Genomic DNA, 19,895 nt, shown 5'->3' with positions numbered 1-19,895 from the left:
ACTAGTGACCTGGATTGGCCACCATGCGAAAGGGCTACTGGGCTTGATGGACCATTAGTCTGACCCAGTAAGGCTATTCTTATGTTCTTATGAGAAACATTATCTTTTCAGATGATTTTCAAATGGTTGTGCGAAGTTTAGTAATTCATGGAATGGATTATTGTAACTCATTGCATTTTGGTTTGCCTGTATCTTGTATTAAATATTTGAATATTATTCTTCAGGGGTTCATGGATGATAAGGTTTTTGAAATAAACCGCAATTTAAACTGATAATTAACATAAGCCTATGCAGTCATAAGATAAACACGAGCCAACGGTTCCAGCACAAAATGGACACTGAAGCAATGACTGACTTCATTTTCATTCCATTTTGTTTCCAACAAAATACATGAATATGGGTCACAAATGATTTGGAAATCATTTGTTGCTATTCACTGTAAATGCATCAGTCTTTGTCAAGGAGGGGATGCCCTCCTGACCAAGACAATCAAGCTGAGGAGGGTGGGGCTAGGGGGTGAGGCTGGGGCATGGTGTGGCATGGGCATAATGGGGCAGGGATGGGTGGAACTAGGTGACTTGGGGCAGGTCTAGGGGGTCCGGATTTTACATATGTAAAACATGCATCCAAAATTACCCCCCATTTTATGAAGCCACATTAGGCTTTTTTTATAACTGGCCGCAACAGTATTAGTTCTGACGCTCAGAGGAATTCTATGAGCGCCAGAACTAATACTGCCACGGCCGGTGATAAAAAAAAGTCTAACATGGCAAGAAATTCCAATTGTTCAACAGGCTTGTTTAGGAATTGTTTTGGAATTCTAATTTATCATTTCAGGCTCAGGTACTAGTGACCTGGATTGGCCACCATGCGAAAGGGCTACTGGGCTTGATGGACCATTAGTCTGACCCAGTAAGGCTATTCTTATGTTCTTATGAGAAACATTATCTTTTCAGATGATTTTCAAATGGTTGTGCGAAGTTTAGTAATTCATGGAATGGATTATTGTAACTCATTGCATTTTGGTTTGCCTGTATCTTGTATTAAATATTTGAATATTATTCTTCAGGGGTTCATGGATGATAAGGTTTTTGAAATAAACCGCAATTTAAACTGATAATTAACATAAGCCTATGCAGTCATAAGATAAACACGAGCCAACGGTTCCAGCACAAAATGGACACTGAAGCAATGACTGACTTCATTTTCATTCCATTTTGTTTCCAACAAAATACATGAATATGGGTCACAAATGATTTGGAAATCATTTGTTGCTATTCACTGTAAATGCATCAGTCTTTGTCAAGGAGGGGATGCCCTCCTGACCAAGACAATCAAGCTGAGGAGGGTGGGGCTAGGGGGTGAGGCTGGGGCATGGTGTGGCATGGGCTTAATGGGGCAGGGATGGGTGGAACTAGGTGACTTGGGGCAGGTCTAGGGGGTCCGGATTTTACATATGTAAAATCTGGTAACCCTATAGCTGGATCCCTATCCCTATTTCAGAGATTCCCTGAACCAAATACATTCCATAATGGTACCAAGCCTTTTTATAAGTTCTCTGGCCTAAGGACTTCCTGACCTGGGATCTCCTAAGACAGGCACCCATTGCCCCAGGAATCCCTCTGACTTAGGCTCTCTAAACCTTGCAGCTATTGGAATGCTTCTCCTGTTGGCTTTAATATATAAACCAGTGAGTTTCGGAATTCTGAAAAATAACTTAAAACAGATTTGAAAATGAACCCAACCAAATATTTTTCCAAGTGCATCCCTAGTAAAAATATTAACAATGAAATACATTGGATGCACGGTACAATATATTGCACAGTAAACACACTCCAGAATGAAAGAGCTGGGAAAAGTGATGAAGAAAAAAGGAGAGAGAAAGACCAAACTGGAACAGATGAAGAAACAGAACAGAAGGAGAAAAAAAAAAATCAACCATGTAGGAAAGGAAACAAGACAACCTGAATATGCCCCCCAAAAAACCCACCCCAAAACAAAACAAAAATATAAAAGTCAATTTCCTTTCTATTTCATTGTTGGTTTATGCTTCTGTGGGGTAGATAAGGGAAAATGTGTTTGGAGTGAATGTGAATGATCCTCTCCTCCCGGCACAGCGACACACACACCTAGGGGCTCTGAAAGTGTCCTGATCTTCGACAAATTATAGCGTTCAAAGTGATAATGTCTCTCACAGATTTTGTACGAATGGCTCATTCTTTTTGAAATGCCAATGAGGATTCCAGAACAGAAACAACCTTCTGAGAGTATTCAAAGAGAAAAACGAATGTTGTTTTAATAAGACCTGTGATATGGTCTCTCTGGCGTGGTGCACAGCAAATCAGCTTAAATGCACAGCTCTTCATCACTTCGGTGGGTGGGGGTGGGGAAAGAAAGAGCATGGGTACATAAAACCTCTAATCCTGGCTCTCATAATTTGAAACATACGGTCATGTTTTCAGTTTGTCTCTAACACCAGTTATTATACCTCAACTGCTATGTAAAACTACATCAATATAATTAAACTTTGTATCTTTTACAATTACCGTATTTTCGCGGATATAACGCGCACCATTGTAAAACGCGCACAGGGGTATAGCGCGCAGAAATCACGATGATATGTACAAAAACTTTTCTATACCGCGCTCAGGCATATAACGCGCATGCTGCCCGACTCTCCTCTGGCCACCCCGACTCTCCTTTCGCTCTCCCCGACTCTCCTCTGGCCACCCCGACTCTCCTTTCGCCCTCCCCGACTCTCATCTGGTTGCCCCGACTCACCCTGACTTTCGGTGCACTGCCCCGACTCTCCTCTGGTTGCCCCGACTCACCGTTCACCCGCCCTGACTTTCGGTGCACTGCCCCGCCTCTCCGTGCCTGTCCCCCTTGAAGTCCTGTCCCCCCTTGAAGGTCTGCCTGTCCCCCCTTGAAGGTCTGCCTGTCCTCCCTTGAAGTCCCCCCAACGACCGCCCCCCCCCAAGAACCTCCGCCCGTCCCCCAGCCGACCCGCGACCCCCCTGGCCGACCCCCACGACACCCCCACCCGCCTTCCCCGTACTTTGGTCGGGTTTGGCCCATGTGCCTCAGGCCGCGCCCCCAGGTGGGACCTAAGGCTCCAGGGCCTATTCTGATTGGCCCACGCGCCTTAGGCCCCACCAGTAGGCGGAGCTTTAGGACGGATGGGCCAATCCGGCCTCATTCCTTCGTTGGCTGCCTGCCGGACAGGCGGGTTTGGCTCCCGTCTGTCCGGCCAACTTCCAAAGGTACGGGGAAGGGGGGTGGGGGGGTCGGCCAGGGGGGTCGCGGGTCGGTCGGAGGTTCTTGGGGGGGGCGGTCGTTGGAGGGAGGGGGGTTTGCGTCGAGGGCAGGAGGGCCTGGGATCCCTCCTGCCCGTAATGTAGTGCGGGGTGGGGTTAGGGGGTCGCCGTGGCCAGGAGGGTTTGGGCTCCCTTCTGGCCCAACTACACAAAGTACGGGGAAGGCGGGTGGGGGTGTCGTGGGGGTCGGCCAGGGGGGTCGCGGGTCGGCTGGGGGACGGGCGGAGGTTCTTGGGGGGGGGGCGGTCGTTGGGGGGAGGGGGTTTGCGTCGAGGGCAGGAGGGCCTGGGATCCCTCCTGCCCGTAATGTAGTGCGGGGTGGGGTTAGGGGGTCGCCGTGGCCAGGAGGGTTTGGGCTCCCTCCTGGCCCGATATTGTTGGGGAGTCGGCGGTCCTTCGGGGTGAGGGTGCGAGTGGTCCTGCCGGGGGGGGGGGATGTATCGGACGTCGGGGAGTCGGCCGGGCAAGAGGGCTTGGGCTCCCTCTTGCTCCGATCGTGGATGCGGGTGCGGGTGGGAGCGCGTGCGAGCGGTCGTTCGGGGTGGGGGTGCGAGCGGTCCTGCTGGGGGGGTGAATCGGGCGTCGGGCGGGGTGGGAACTATGTTTAAAAACTTTTGTATACCGCGCTCAGGCATATAACGCGCGAGGGGTATGCGCGGTACGTAAAATCACGTATAACGCGCGCGTTATATCCGCGAAAATACGGTATATTGATCAAAATCCACCTTGTAGCCAGGAAGGAGCTTAGCACATTATAATATTAATGCCTGGAAAGTATAAGGCTATTTACAAAAAAATATAACAGATTATGACATTGATTTCTTATGATTTTTGAAACTGGTTGATATAGCTTGTGAACTTTACTGTACGTAAAATACTATCAAATTTCTACCATCATCCAGCTTTGGGTACTTGGGATGTGCATTCATTTGAACCATTCCTCACATTGTGTTGCATCATTTTCTACATGAAATTTTTTTTCTCATATCTTTAATTATATGCAATATCATGGAATAGCTCACATTATTGATCAATGGGCTATTGAAAAATCATGCAGCTATTGCTACTGCATGCTAATAGTGTGTTATCAATGACATTGCCCTTCAAAACCAAGATTTTAAACACAAAACTAAACAATAACACCCCCCCCCAAAAAAAAAAAACAACAACAACAAGGGAAACCAAACAAAATGTTTCTGGTTTGCATATCTCTACTAGGTAGCACATTTTTTTTCTTAATTCTAATGTTTGAATATTTTTTTTTATATATATATTCTATATATTTGAAATGATGAGAGAACAGGAATTCCCAAATCGGTCCTGATGATCCTCCATGTCTATGTGGGTTCTCATGAGATCTACTATGAATAGGACAAGGAAAAACCAGGAGAGTCACCTAATCTAATCTAATCTAATCCTTAGGTTTGTTTACCGCATCTTCTCCACGTTCGTAGAGCTCGGCACGGTTTACAGGAGATGAAATAGGAAGGAACTACAATAAAGGGTTAGAGGTCGAAGTATGAAGAATATTTAGACGACTTGGGATGCCAGATATGAAGAGTTTTTTGAGGACTTGGGTGGGATACCAAAGTTGGAGAGAGGCTTACATTTTTTAGAAAAGCCAGGTTTTCAGATGTTTGCGGAAAACTTGGAGAGAGCTCAAGTTCCGAAGAGGGGAGGTAAGGTTGTTCCAGAGCTCAGTGATTTTGAAGGGGAGGGAGGTCCCTAGCTTTCCTGTATGGGAAATGCCTTTTAGCGAGGGGAAGGATAGTTTTAATTTGTGGGAGTGTCTGGTGGTATTAGGGTTTGAAGAATTCCAAGAAAGAGGGATAAAGGGAGGGAGGATACCGTGTAGGATTTTGAAAGCTAGACAGGCGCATTTAAAGTGGACCCTGGCGATTATCGGAAGCCAGTGAAGCTTAGACAGGAGTGGAGAGACATGATCAAAAATTTACTTTTAGCGAAGATGATCTTGGCTGTGGCATTCTGAATCCACATTCCAATGACAAACATGCAAACAGTGGAGATATCATAAGTGTACAGTACTTGTTTATTTTGAAACTCTTCTTGTGTTTGACTTTAGGGTTGCTTGCTGGCTGGAAGTAGATGGAAGTAGTCATCTTATCTGTGATACAAGTTTCAAGTTTTATTAAAAATTGTTATCCCACCTAATCAAACTTCAAGGGGTTTTACAAAGGTAAAATACATACAATACAAAATCAAATGAACAGGGTACAATGTCATAACAAAAAAATATATAATAATACACCTGTATGACAGAGACAATAGGGAAGAGGAAAGAACTACAATGTATAAAGAAAAAGGAGGGAGAAGGGAAGAACGTAAGAGGGGGAGGGAAGACAAAACAAACAACAGTCATACAGAATAAAGTGCATCAAGAAATGGCTTTAAACATCCTAAAAAGCTGTATTCTGCAGAATATATTGTGCTAATAAGGCTCTCAGGCCATTTAGGCAGAAACACGTGCATGTTGAACTACGGCACAAATAAAGCAGAGTTTCAAAATAAACAAGTACACTTGTGTTTTTGAACATCTCCACTGCTTGCTTGTTTATCCACTATGAATATGCATGAGATGAATTTGCATATGAGTTCCAATCTCCAAAATATATTTAAAGCATATTGATTGTGGAGTGGATGAACATAAATTGACTGATTGTTGGGGTGGTGGGGCAGTTTTGCAGAACCATATGACAGAGCATAAATGTGTGTGGGTTTTTTTTAATCATTTTATTGTGAAAGTTAAAATGCACATAAAATGGGAATTTTAAAAAGAGTTTTAACAGGTTTCATGAAATACTGCTCTCAAAATACTGATGAGTCACTCTCAAAATACTGATGAGTCATGCTTTGCAAGACACATTCTACTACTTTTTCTTTCCCATTGAACTGGAGTATATGTTTTGACAACCTTCACCGAGACTGAGCAAAAAAGGGAGCTGAATGACTGCCATACAATTCAGGAGACATAATCAGTTCATTCAGCAATGATGCATATTCAGGGAACATGGGGGCTGGTGGAGCAGAGTGTTCAATGCAGTTTGCAGTTTTACGGAGATGGTGCTCCCGAGGGAGGTGGTAGAGAGGAAAACGGTGACAGAGTTCAAAAAAGCATGGGATGAACATAGAGGATCTCTAATCAGAAAATAATGGTATATACAGTATATTGAAGAACTAAGGCCAGTACTGGACAGACTTGCATGGTCTGTTTCCCGTATATGGAGATTCAGTTGAGCACAGGCTGTGGAGGGCTTCAATGGCTGGGATAGTTTAGATGGGCTGGAGTGAGTTTTGACGGAGACTCCAGTAGATAAAACATAAGCACACTACTGGCAGAGCTCTGGGATTCTGGCCCAGAAATATCTAAGAAAAAGGACCATTTAAACAATTAAACAATTAATGTACTAGAGCGTGTACGGTTGGGCAGATTGGAAGGACCATTCGGGTCTTTCTCTGCCGTCATTTTACTAGTATGTTATGTTACTAAGATTTGATCAGCTGAAGTTATTTCTTTTAGCTAACAAGTTCTATTCCAGCTGATCGACTTCTGCTGACCACACTGTAACTTGCATCTTACTCACATCTGGATAAATGTTAATATTACTAGTCTCTGTAAGCATAGATTTTCAGATTACACACATTATTGTCAAGTTCAACCAAAACAGCAGTACTTCACAGAAAGATTGGTCAAAGGGAGCTCCTTCCAGTAAAACAACAACAACAAAAAAATGATATAGACACTTTTAGGGACAGGTCATAACCTACAGAGCCCAAATTCAGGCCAAGCCAATGAACTGGCCCAGTACTGCTGGATGTGTCAGTTCTAATCAAGGCTGGAGCAAAGTTACATTAAGCACTGGAATCTGGTACAAGTCAATATCTGCATCCACATCAACATGAAGAACAAATGTTTTCTTTTGCAATAGAGACCTCGCCTATTCAAACTCTTGCCCAGTTCAGGACAGAATAGTTGCTGCACCATATCCTCCCCTCCCCACCTCCCCCACACACTTTATTCCCTTATTGTCCTGAACCTAATAAGCAAAGGACAGTGCATCTTCCCTAATACACAGGGTGCACAAAATTGAAATCCTTTACAAGCTGCTAGCACAGTACAGTGCTCTCTCCCGGTTGCTAGATCACCCACACATGAAATACGGTGCCGTTCTCTCTAACAGATCCAGCACCTTAAGCATTAAAATACTGCACAGTTTAAACATATACAGACAGCGACTTTCCCATTGAGAATTATATGGCACCATAGCACATTATATAATGAACTGAGGTTGGCATAAGGAACTCTATAGGTTGCTACAAGGCAAGTGTCTCATCCCCTATGAGGGAAAAAATAACCAAGTAGAAAAAAAACAACAACCATTTTCAAGTCCCAATTTCCCCACAATCTTAAACCCCAAATAAATTACCTCTTACCTGAGAATGGCGCTGTCCCCTTGTCTGACAGTCACATTGTCCATTGCTTTGGGGAAGGTGGCATCCCCACTGCGCACTGGCACTCCTGCGGGCACAAGGAAGAGCAGTCTGAGAGAGAGGACAGCCAGGGACCTCCAGGGCAGGACTAAGTACCCACCGATCCCCATCCTCAGCAGCAAGAACTTTATCAAACTACCCACACACGTATAGCCCCCTCCCCCCACCAAGAGAGGCAAAGGGAGGGTGTAAAAAAAAAAAAAAAACCACACACAGCAAGCAGAGCACAAGGATTTGGCTTGCTAAGCTCCTCTGGGATAAATCCACCTGGCAAAAAAAAAAAAAAAAAACCAGCCTGAGCTTTCCACAAATTACACCAAAGGATACCCAAACTGCATCTGAAGGAAGCCCTCAGCACTCCTTGGGTGAGAGAGGCAGAGGCAGGAAGGGAGAGAGAGGGTCTTTAGAATGCTGAAATGAAGGTCACTCCATGTAATTTTTCCAAGCTGCTACTTTACAATTCAATTGTAGAAGTTGCCAGGATCCGGCGTCAAAAGTTTATAACCCATGAAAGGAAAATAAATTTTGCTCACATGGAGCAGTGCTTTCAACACTGCTGCTAGAAAAGAAAATGAAAATAAAACATGCCCAGTGCATTAAGCCTCTGTTCAGGGGAGTTCACAGTACTTCCATGGTAAGGAGAATGTCTTGGTTTGGAAAAGTGTTTTAGCTGACCGTGATGGACTCTACTGTATCCGATCCCTTGGAGGGAAGGAGCACTGGCAGAGGAGAAAGAAAGCAAGCCTCGCTGGAGGAGCTGAGCTTCTCTCCCTCTTATTCTATTTCGTGACAGGAAGATGCAGCAGGGAGCTGGATGTTACGAGGGCTTGCCAGAGATGCACAAAAACTGTGATCCTTCCTCAGGTCCAGCATCCCAGCTCCGCTCCCCTTCCTCCTAAGAACATCTCCCCGAATCACACACTGACTTCCAGGGTTGTCATGGCAGCAGCTCCATCACTGACCAACACTTTCTCTCCGGCAGAAACACACTAAGAACAGACTTAGCACATTAATCTCTTGCAGGATAGCAAGCGGCAGCTCTTCCCCCATGTTAACTGCTTCAGAGCTGGGATTCTGTATGTGACACTGTGTGTGTGAGAGAGAGAGGGAGAGGGAGAGGAAAGGGGTGGTGGGACATTAGAACATTAACTCGTGCCTTCGATCCAACCCCCCCACCCCCACCTCAAGTGCAATAACCATGCTCATTAATTCACAACTCAGTGAGCTAAAATTCCTTCCTGTGTTAACTCATTCAAAACCAGTTTGTACTGCATAATATAAACAATGATTAATAAACAAGTATTTCTCTCAGACATTAATTGCTGCGGAGCATACAGCTCTTGTGCAGGTTACCCTTTCTTTTCCTTCCTCTTGTAAAAGGCCATCACCTGAAATGTTCTCCTGGAACCCAATTGTTTGCACATGTAGTTGGAATTAATGCTACTTATGTGCGTCATCTTGCACTTGAGATGAACATATCTGACCCCCCAATGCAGGCAGAAGGTAAAACACAGTCTGTGTTGGGTCGATAAATAGTTTCTTGATTCTTCAATACCTTCCTGTAGTTTATCCATTTGTTCCATAGCCATACTCCTTGTGTTTTCTTGTCAGATATGGTCATCTCAGTTGTAGACAACAGGTATGAGCACAATGTGCAATTTCTAATCAGCAAACTGTACAGTACAATTGTATAAATAGCAGTCCTTATCATTAAATAAAAGTATTTATTTAAGTTTAGGACTGCATATTCAGTAGTCCTATTTGATGGATAAGGTTGATAAATATCAAGGTCACTTCCGGCATAAGCCACACCTATGCTGGCCTTAGGTGTCTGTAGGCGTGCCTAGATGCTTCCATAGGCATGAGCCATCGTCCTATAATCTGTATATAAGTAAAGAGGAAAACCTCACTTTTTTGAACCGCAGGTGACTGGATATAATAGGAGAAGCTAAGTAGCAATGTCAGTTCCCCCGACCTTGAAAAAGCTAGGCGAAACGCGTTGGGAAGGGGAATGGACTTCTAACAAAAGCTAAGTTATATTATTCATACTAATTACTTATTAATGAAATAGTAATTAAAAGAAAATAAAATAAGAATAAATTAAACATAAAATGAAGCAGGAAGTAGAAAACTAAAAATAGATGAAGTACTGGGAATTATGAAGAACTCCCCCACCTGCATCTGTGTGATGAGGGTGGAAATCTGAACTCCCTTGAAGTACTCTCTGTATTGAATTGATTGAAAAAGAGCAAATAATAATATTGATGATATACCCAGCACTGTTGTATTGTTTGGTTCCATAGGCATGAGTCAGACACCTACATTGTAGGCATCCTTTAACATCAAATGTATTTATTTTTAATGTGCATTCCAAATGGTCTGTTAGATGGCGGTAGGATGCCTACCACCGCCTAAAATTGTGATGCATTTCCAGAAACAGACCCTTCGTGGCAGTACCTGGTTAAGGACCACTGGATATTGGCAGCCAGCCAGCTTAGCGGGGTTAGCCTGTCTGTTTGGTTTAAACCTTTTGAATATTGACCCTAAAGTCCTCGGAATGGTCACAGCAGATATGGTCAGAAAATAATAATATATCAACAGCGTATTATTTCAAATCAAAATCAACATTCTTTTATAATACAAATGTATAAGAATTTCTTCTTTCTATCATGATGCCACTCTGAACTACCCTACCAAAAGGGAGAAAAAAAAGCATCACAAAGTGGAATTATTATTATTTTCTGTTAATGAGATGATACAATTTCTTTGAAAACCAAAACAGTAAGGTAAGGCGAAATACGTCATTCAGCTCAACTGTGTAGGATTATCAGTGATAATGACTGCTGGTCTATGTTAAATTGTTTGCAGAAAAATTAATTTTGTTCTGCAATCTGCAACATACCCCCTCCTTTATAAAGTCATACTAGCATTTTTAGTGTCAGTTGCCGCGGTAACAACTCCAATGCTCGTAGAATTCCAATGAGCGTCCGAGCTGTTACCGCTGTAGCTGGCACTAAAAACGCTTTGTAAAGGAGGAGTTAATGAGATAAATATGCTCTTTCAAAATACAGCATCATGGACAAGGATTTTTCAGACCCCATTCTTCAATACAAGGCTCAGGGGCCAATGGAGGTCCCTGGAGACCGCTGGAGTGAACTTCATTATCATTCTGTCTTTTTTCTGCTACGGTCTGCTTCTCTACCCAAGTTCATAACAGAAAGGGGGAATTGGATGGGAGGAAGAATCACATGCTTGAAGAACAAAGCATGTTTTGAATAGACAAAGAGAATGTATTTGGAAAAGCTCACATCCTTGACAATATGCCCAAAAAGAAGTTTGAAGGCAGGCTAGTGGGGTGGATGTCATTGACGCACACTGGTCTGCAGTATTGAGGCCTCACATTTGGTGGCTCTCTTTCAGTTCATTTGGATTCAGAGTGGTCCTAACTTAAAAATTAGTGAAGACCACTGCTAAACTTGGTCTTTCTTTGAAGCACTACTTGGTACAAGAGATAGCGATACCATTTGGCAAGTACTTATACAATACTGTTTAACTTATGTCCCTATGTATGCTAACTGGCATATACCATCAGATTTTGTGATTCCTGATGAAGGCGTTTCTCTGAAACTCAGCCTATGTTGAGTCTGTTGTATATAGCAAGGACTTACTTCTGAGTCTCTGGACTGTTTGGGGTTTCTGTCACCTGTTTTGAACCTGTGTATGTAGATTATCCTAACCATGTGCTGTAGATTATTGTAATCCTGTATGCCTTTAGATACTGTATTTTTCGCTCCATAAGATGCACCTGACCATAAGACGCACCCTAGATTTAGAGGAGAAAAAGAAGAAAAAAAAACATTTTTAAACAAATTCTACTGGCCAGGCTCTGGACCCAAACCCACACTCCTTGCCAAGCTCTGCACCCTGTCCCCCCTACCTGCCAGGCTCTGTACCATGTCCCCCCTCGGGTGGTCTAGTGGTAGGCAGGGACAGAGCACAGGGCAGGCAGGAGCGTCCCCCGTACCTTTTTTTTTACTTTTTTACATCCCGGCGGATGTGTCAAGATTGAGGACTGTGAGGCATTCACAGTGCCCGCAGGAGGCCTCCATTACAGTTACTTTGTAGAAGCAGGAGTCTCGGGCCATTTTTTGTTGTCCATACACTGGCTTCAGACAAATGAGTAAGGGAGGTGTCTTGTTAGCCCCCCTGAGCCATTTGTTCCCTTTTTAAGATTGGTCGCAGTTGCTGACATTCTTCTCTCAGCATTGAAGGGCTACCCTCCCCCGGCGGTAGCTAGCATGGGCCCTGAGGGGGAGGGCCCGTTGGTTCAAGTAGCTGCGGCGACGAAGGTCTTCTCTCCTCCGGCAGAACCTAGAATGGGCCCTGAGGGGGAGGAAGTATAGAGGACATGAGCAGTCTCGGCGCACTTGTAGCACTTATAGCGCAAAGCCGGAATTAAGCCGCCGTCCATGGAGTCTTTGCGGTATCGGCTGTCAGGAGCAAGCTCTCTGCGCTCATGCCTGGGCCACGCTGCATTCTGAATGGCTGCCATCAGTTCTCACGGGACTCGCAAGAACTGGGCAGCCATTCAGAAAGCAGTGCGGCCCAAGCAGGAGCACAAAGAGCTTGCTCCTGGCGGCTGACACACCATTGGGCCACCAGGCTATTAGCTGCATTTTAAAAGGTACGGCGGGTGATCCACCAAAGAGACCACATGACGCACGGATGGACAGACGAGAGGGGGGTTTCATTTTAAAAAGCGATTTATAAAGGTACGGGGGGGAATCCATGGAGCCGTTTTAAAAAGCTACAATGTGGGGAAGTTTTAAAAAGGTACGGGGGGTGTCAAAATTTGTATCTTCATTCCATAGGACGCACCGATATTTCCACCCACTTTTGGGTGCCTTATGGGTGCCTTAGCATTTAGCACGCACTAACCCCCTATTTTACAAAGGTGCACTAAGCTTTTTAGCGTGCGCTAAACACACGCTAAACGCTAACACATGCATGTTATCCCATGGATACGTTAGCAGTTAGCGCATGCGTTGATTTAGCGTGTGCTAAATCCACGCTAAAACGCTTAGCGCACCTTTGTAAAAGAGGGCCTAAATCAGTTAGCGCACCTTAATAAAAGGACCCCTTAATGAATAGTGTTTTAAAAAATAAGTGTCAAAACATTTTGAAGATCCTTCATATATTAAAGGTCCCCTTTTATCAAGATGCGTTAGGGTTTTTATAGCGGATCACTGTGGTAAAAGTTCCGACGCTCATAGAATTCCTTGATAAAAGGGGGGCCAAAATGTTTTTGTTTTATAAAAAGGTTCTTGTTTTCCTTTCAAACAAATAGTTGTCCTACTGTATCTGTGAACTAGGCCTCCCTTTGTTATCTTTTTGTTTGTTCCTGCTGCTAACCATTTACCTTAAATTTGTGGGATAACTGTTCTGTTGTTTGTATATTTAGTCACTTCTCCAGATTTCTTTATACTTCTTTGCTCATTGGTTGCATATCTGTTCAATCTAAAAATAGAATGGATACTATATTTGGAAGCTGAGTCAACATGTTTTTATATCAACTCTGACTAGAAGTGGCATCCAGGCTATTTTCAAACCTAGGATGCTCTTGAGATGCAGCTGTCAGCCAGCCAGGAAAAAAAAATATTCTAAATTTTGGTTAGTTTGAAGCCAAAGTCAAATTTAGGATTTCAGCAATGAAATGTCAGTATATTAATCCTTTGCAATAGAAGGCTGCTTTAAACCCAACACACTGAGGTGCCCTTTTGATTGAGATATAAGAACACATGAAGAACACATAAATATTTTTTTAAATATTTATTATCTTTATCTCTTTTTAAATATTTTATTGTAAACCGGCCAAATACTTGTTGATGGTCGGTATATTAAAAGTCAATAAACTTGAAACTTGAACTTGAAATGGAAAAGTGCTGGGTAGACAGACTGGTAGCATAAATATTTCATGTGTGATACTTGATAAATCAAGTTTAGCTATTCCTTACTGTTTATTTCAGTTTAAAGAATGCAAATTTTGCATGGTCTTACAGAGGTATCATGCCATATACAATAATATTCCATTTTGTATTGAGCCTAAAAAATATAATTACATTAGTATAAAGAGACCGAAGATACATTGTACTACACCCAAAAAATAAAAAATAAATCATTATATGGCTGAGGGCACAGAGTGATTTGGTGCTGCTTCAGAAAGATGTGACCTCAGTGATTCTACACTCTGGCACTTTGAAACTTGCTCTTGAAGCTCTGTTCATGACTGCAGTAGCTTCAATAGAATGAGATCTTAACAGTACCTCCCATAAGCAGAACTCAAAGAAGATGGAAGCTGTGGGCTAAATTTACTGACATGTACTACTGTGTTAGGGCATAATTTGAGGTTGAGGGGTGGTAGACTCAAGAGTATTGTTAGGAAATTCTTCTTTACTGAGAGGGTGGTTAATGCGTGGAAAGCGCTCCCAAGGGAGGTGGTGGTGGGGAAAACAGTGACAGAGTTTTAAAAAGTTTGGGATGAACAGAGGATCTCTAATCAGAAAATAACAGGTATACATTGAAAGAAATAAGGCCAGTACTGGGCAGGCTTGCACGGTCTGTGTCCCGTATATGGACATTCAGTTGAGGACGGGCTGGGGAGGGCTTCGATGGCTGGGATAGTTAAGATGGGATGGAGTGAACTTAGATGAAGACTCCAGTAGATGGAATCTAAGCACACTACCAGGCAGGGCTCTGGGTTTCTGGCCCAGAAATATCTAAGTAAAAGGACCACTTAAACTAAATAATTAATTTATGGAGCATGTATGGTTGGGCAGACTGGATGGACCACCCAGGTCTTTATCTGCCGTCATTTACTATGTTAATAAATTAGTCTCATTGAATAAGAAGGTACTTACAATGCACAGTTGGTGGCAATTCTAAAAATTACCTCATTTTAGGCATCACAGCTCTTAGTGTGATTCTATAAAATGCCTCTAAAGTTATGGACAGTTTATAGAATCATGCGTAGAGACTATATGTGTGACTAAAATTTAGGCCAGGCCTAAATACCTCACCACTCCTCCTAAAACACCCCTTTAAGCTCTGGGCATACAGCAGCACTGAAAAGGCCTAAGTCATTTTTAGATACGTCTAAAACCTGATTCGATTATCTTGGACTACTTATCTTGTACATCGTCCAAGTGCCAATTTAGGCGGGAGTTTAGACGTATTTTCATTTTGATTATGAGCCCCATAAACTTTACCTCATTATACCAACACATGGCACAATCTAAACACATTAATATGCTACTTTGCATCTAATTTCACTAACCATAAAATGCATGCTCTAATCCATTATTAATGGGACTGGAAGCAAACACATGAAATGTTCTGATACTACAGAAATACATGTAGTTCGATTCAAGATGAGTCTCACATAATTAACAACCGAAGACACCAAATAGGGAGCAAACTATTCAGTACATCACAATAATACATCAACTACTGGCCACCAGAGCAGCGAAACTGGACCGACAACTCACCAATCTGCTGACTTCGACCACAGACTACAAAACCTTCAAAAAAAGAAACAAAAACCCTACTCTTCAAAAAATACATAAAACCAATATAACACAACCAAACATACTCCAAACTCCTCCTGCAATACCAACTACTCATTAGCAAACCAGAAAATGTTCAAACTATTCCCTAAGTACTTCTTAATATCTTAACAATTCTTATGTAATCCGCCTTGAACCGCAAAGTAAAGGCGGAATAGAAATCACTAATGTAATGTAATAATAAATCTAGTTTGTATAAACTAAGGGCTATACAGTGTTTCCCCGGTCGTTCGCAGTCGGCGGTTCACGGTCATTCAAGGTATTTTCCGACCGCGAACTGCCAACAAGGAGAAGGCAGCGGGAGAGACAGGAGAGAGCAGCCGGAGCGCCGGCGAGTGCAAGAAATCACTCGCTGCATGCTCCGACCGCCTCTTCCTGCACTAAGTTGGGCCTTATCCAATCAGGAGCTGCTTTGACACATGTAAACCAGCGTAAATGGAGGCAATGAAACCTCAGATACTTCCAATATTTCCATCAAATAGCGTTTTAACATTTCCCGAAGAGTTGATGTTGTAACTCTAGGAAAGTTGATCAATCTACGATTATTGCTCCAGGAGAAATTTTCAAATGTCTCTGTCTTCCTTCTTAAATTAACATTATCTTTCATTAGTGTCTCTTGTATTGTTTGGAAGATTTAAATTCATGTTTTATACTCTGCAAAGAAGTCTTAGGGCTCCTTTTACGAAGCCGCGTTAGCGGTTTTAGCGCACATAGATTTTTAGCGCGCGCTACGTGGCTAGAACTAACTCCAGCTCAATGCTGGCGTTAGCATCTAGTGCGGCCGGCAATTTAGCGCGCGCTATTACGCACGTTAAACCGCTAATGTGGCTTCGTAAAAGGAGCCCTTAGAGTCACCGATTTCCTGTTTTATTTGAGTCATTTCTTTTTCCTGTTCTTTTATTTTCCCATCCATCTGCACAAGCTGAGAATTCTCAGTTTTTACTAAACTGGCAACCAGGTCCCACAAAGCGTCCAATGTAACTTCTTGGGGTTTTATAATAACATGACATTACAAGTCTATTTTTGTAATATTCTTCTCACCAGCTGGTATCTCTCCTCCTCGTCCACTCTCCTGGGCAGTTCCGGTCCCTGATGTTACAATATCCTCATCCATACTCAGGCCCCCTACGTTTCTATTTTAAAAACTTGCCCTTTGGCAGAAATGTGTGGTGAACAGTGGTGACTAGGTAAGTACAGGTAAGAAAGATCAAGTTTCAAGCATTATTTTCAAGCTTCATTCTGTACAATATCTTCATTTAAATAAAAGGAGGCAGGGACTCTACTTTTCATTTAATCCTTATGCAATAAGCCTGAAAAGAACAAAAAGTGAAGTCTAGAAAACTTACAAGGCTACATAAAAAGAGAAAGTTCTTTTTGCAGTATTACACTTGATTTCATTAGTCAGACAGAGCTGTGTTGACATGAGGTTTACAGATATCAGAAGCCAGAAACTACGGGAAGAAAGAGAAAACCTTGGAGAGAAAGAAGTGTAAATAAAATCGTGTGATAGGATTCTGACAGCAGATTCTGCAGGTTCTCAACACAGCATGAAACATTCAGAAGAAAAATGCTTGTCAAAGCACGTTAGAATCTATTAATCAGAATGTTATAATTCCTAATGACTGCATACACACATGCACACCCCACCTGGCATATATAGCCAATCAATAATAGTTTCTGCCACTTATTTTTTAGTCAATCAACAATTACAGCTGTGAGGTTATTAAAAACAAACATAAGAACCCAGTGGCTCTAGAGAATTCTGTCTTTGCTCTGACCATCTCACTTGCTGTCAGCTCAAATCTGACAGCAGCAGAGGAAAAGTTAACAGGAACAGAAAGGCAGGAAGGTGGTTCTGGAAGACAGGCAGGGTAATGAAAGACGCTACAGACTCAAACCAGCTTCAAAGTAAAATAAGTGAAATGGGGCAGATGAGAAAATGTATAGCCATGAACAAAAAAGGCAAATACAGTAAAACCTTGGATTGCAAGTGGTTTGCAAGACAAGCAAAACATTTTATTAAATTTTAACTTGATATACAAGCAAGGTCTTGCAATACAAGTACATACAGCATCCACGCGTCACATCATCACAACTGAGCCGATGGCTCTTCTCTCTCTGACGCTGCAAGAGTGTAGTGACTGTTCTAAACAAGCAAAGTCTTGTAATACGAGAACATACGGGTATACATGGATCACATCATCACAACTGAGCCGATGACTCTACTCTCTCTGACACTGCAAGAGTATAGTGACTGTTCTAAACAAGCAAAGTCTTGCAATACGAGTACATACAGTATAACACACATCACATCACAACTGAGCCGATGGTTTTTCTCTCTCTGATGCTGCGGGAGTGTAGCGACTGTTCTAAATGAGCGAGGTCTTGCAATACGAGTATGTATAGTATAGTTTTTGGGTTGTGGAACAAGTCATCTGAGTTTCCGTTATTTCCTATGAGGAAATTTACATTGATATATGAGTGCTTTGGATTAGAAGCATGCTTCTGGAACGAATTATGCCCACAAACCAAAGGTTTTACTGTATTCAGATTAATCCTCCCCCCCTTTTTTTTTTTTTTTACTAAACCGAGATAGCGGTTTTTAGCACAGGGAGCTACGCTGAATGCTGCACGCTGCTCTCAATGCTCAAAGGACCTCTAGATAGGTTCAAAAGACTTTTAAAACGTTGGCTCTACAAAGACGCTTTTGAATCCTAAAATTTGTTTTTTCAGATTCTTTGTACTCAGCTTTCATCAAAGATCTACTAATAAAATTAATGGCTAACAATTCCCTACCCTAATGTTCTATCTCAACATGCTTTTCCTTTTCTTCAATACATTATCAACCTGCCTGCCCTATGTTTGTCATGTATTGTCAGAGTCTAATTTACACTAAGGCCCTCTTTTACAAAGGTGCGCTGACCGATTAGCGCGCGCTAATCGATTTAGCAAGCACTAAACGCTAACGCATACATGTTAGTCTATGGACGCGTTAGTGTTTAGCGTGCGCTAATCAGTTAGCGCACCTTAGTAAAAGAGGGAGTATGTTTTATTGATACCCCTATTTTATACTTGTAAATCGCTTTGAAATATGATATTGTGATTGAAACAAATTTTTTAATAAACTAACTATGAGGGTCGGGAGCAGTGCGGAGCATTCTGCGTGGCCACTTGCGCTAAAAAACTGCTATCGTGGTTTAGTAAAGGGGGAGGGGTAAATTAGAAAAGGGAAATGTCTAGCGTAGAAGGAAAGTGGAGGCGTGACCTAGTGGTTGGAACTGTTACTTCAGTACACTGAGATTATGGGTTCAACCCAGCACCACTCCTTGTAACCCTGTGAAACACATTTAAACTCTGCTTGTAGGCCAGAGCAAAAGTTAAACTCAAGCCTTCTCTGATTCTATAAAAGATGCCTAAAGTTAGGCACCTAGATCAGCACGCCTAGCCGATGTAGGTGCCTATCATAATTTAAAAAGCTTAATTGGCTCCAATAACAAGCAATTAACACGTTATTATTAGCTTAAGTTAAAATGAATTGGGTGATAGGTGCCTATTTCGGTAGATGCCTACCACTTTTGGGTGGTACATAGTCAAAAGTACACGCCGACAAAGGCACGCCGAGACAACTGAGCGCAAGGCGGAAGCCTGCGCTGAAGAAAAACAGTGTTTTAAGGGGCTCCGACGGGGGGTGTTGGTGGGGAACCCCCCCCCCCCACTTTACTGAATACAGATCGCACCGGCATTATGCGGCGTTGTGGGGGGTTTGGGGGTTGTAACCCCCCTCATTATACTGGAAACTTAACTTTTTCCTTATTTTTATGGGAAAAAGTGAAGTTTTCAGTATAATGTGGGGGGTTATAACCCCCCAAACCCCCACAACGCCGGCGCGATCTGTATTCAGTAAAGTAGGTTCCCCCCCAACACCCTCTGTCGGAGCCCCTTAAAACACTGTTTTTCTTCGGCGCAGGCTTCTGCCTTGCGCTCAGTTGTCTCGGCGCGCCTTTGTCGTCGCGCGCTTTTGACCTGTCACCCTTTTGGGTAGGCGCCCACCAGAAAGTAGGCGTGATTAGGGGCAGATCGTGTGCAGCCCTTGGGCGTGTTTTGTGTGTAAGCACTTAAAGTGGACTTAGGCACCAGTATTTAGGCCAATAAAACCCTGTCCAATATAGGAGCTGCTAGGTGCAATTCTATAAGTGGCGCCTAACTGAAGATTGGCAGGTGCTAAGTGCTGCATTCCTCAGCGCCTACGTTTGAGGCACCATTTATAGAACTGGAACCTAGATGCCTAAATTGTGGTGCAAATGATTTTGGTGATTTCTTGGCTTTCTTTTCCTTCTGGAGTGGGTTTTATTTTTATTTTTTTAGATTCTTCAAGGCGAGGAGGATGACCTGCAATCTGGACACGTTGAAAAGAGCCATGGGATGACGCTGGAGGACCTTTCTGGAC

General features: G+C 42.9%; 1 protein-coding gene across 1 annotated transcript in view; it reads right to left on the bottom strand.

The window, feature by feature from the left end:
- OPCML (opioid binding protein/cell adhesion molecule like) overlaps nucleotides 1-7,936 on the bottom strand; it is a 653,953-nt gene extending 646,017 nt beyond the window's left edge. Inside the window, exon 1 of the mRNA XM_033918426.1 lies at nucleotides 7,770-7,936. Coding sequence (XP_033774317.1) covers nucleotides 7,770-7,936 — 167 coding nt within the window. The remainder of the gene's footprint in view (nucleotides 1-7,769) is intronic.
- Nucleotides 7,937-19,895: the final 11,959 nt, after the last annotated feature.

The sequence above is a fragment of the Geotrypetes seraphini genome, chromosome 13 (genome assembly GCF_902459505.1).
Source record: "Geotrypetes seraphini chromosome 13, aGeoSer1.1, whole genome shotgun sequence".
Lineage (NCBI taxonomy): Eukaryota > Metazoa > Chordata > Amphibia > Gymnophiona > Dermophiidae > Geotrypetes > Geotrypetes seraphini.
The sequence above is the reverse complement of the archived record's forward strand: the minus strand, read 5'-3'. Positions and strand labels throughout refer to the sequence as shown.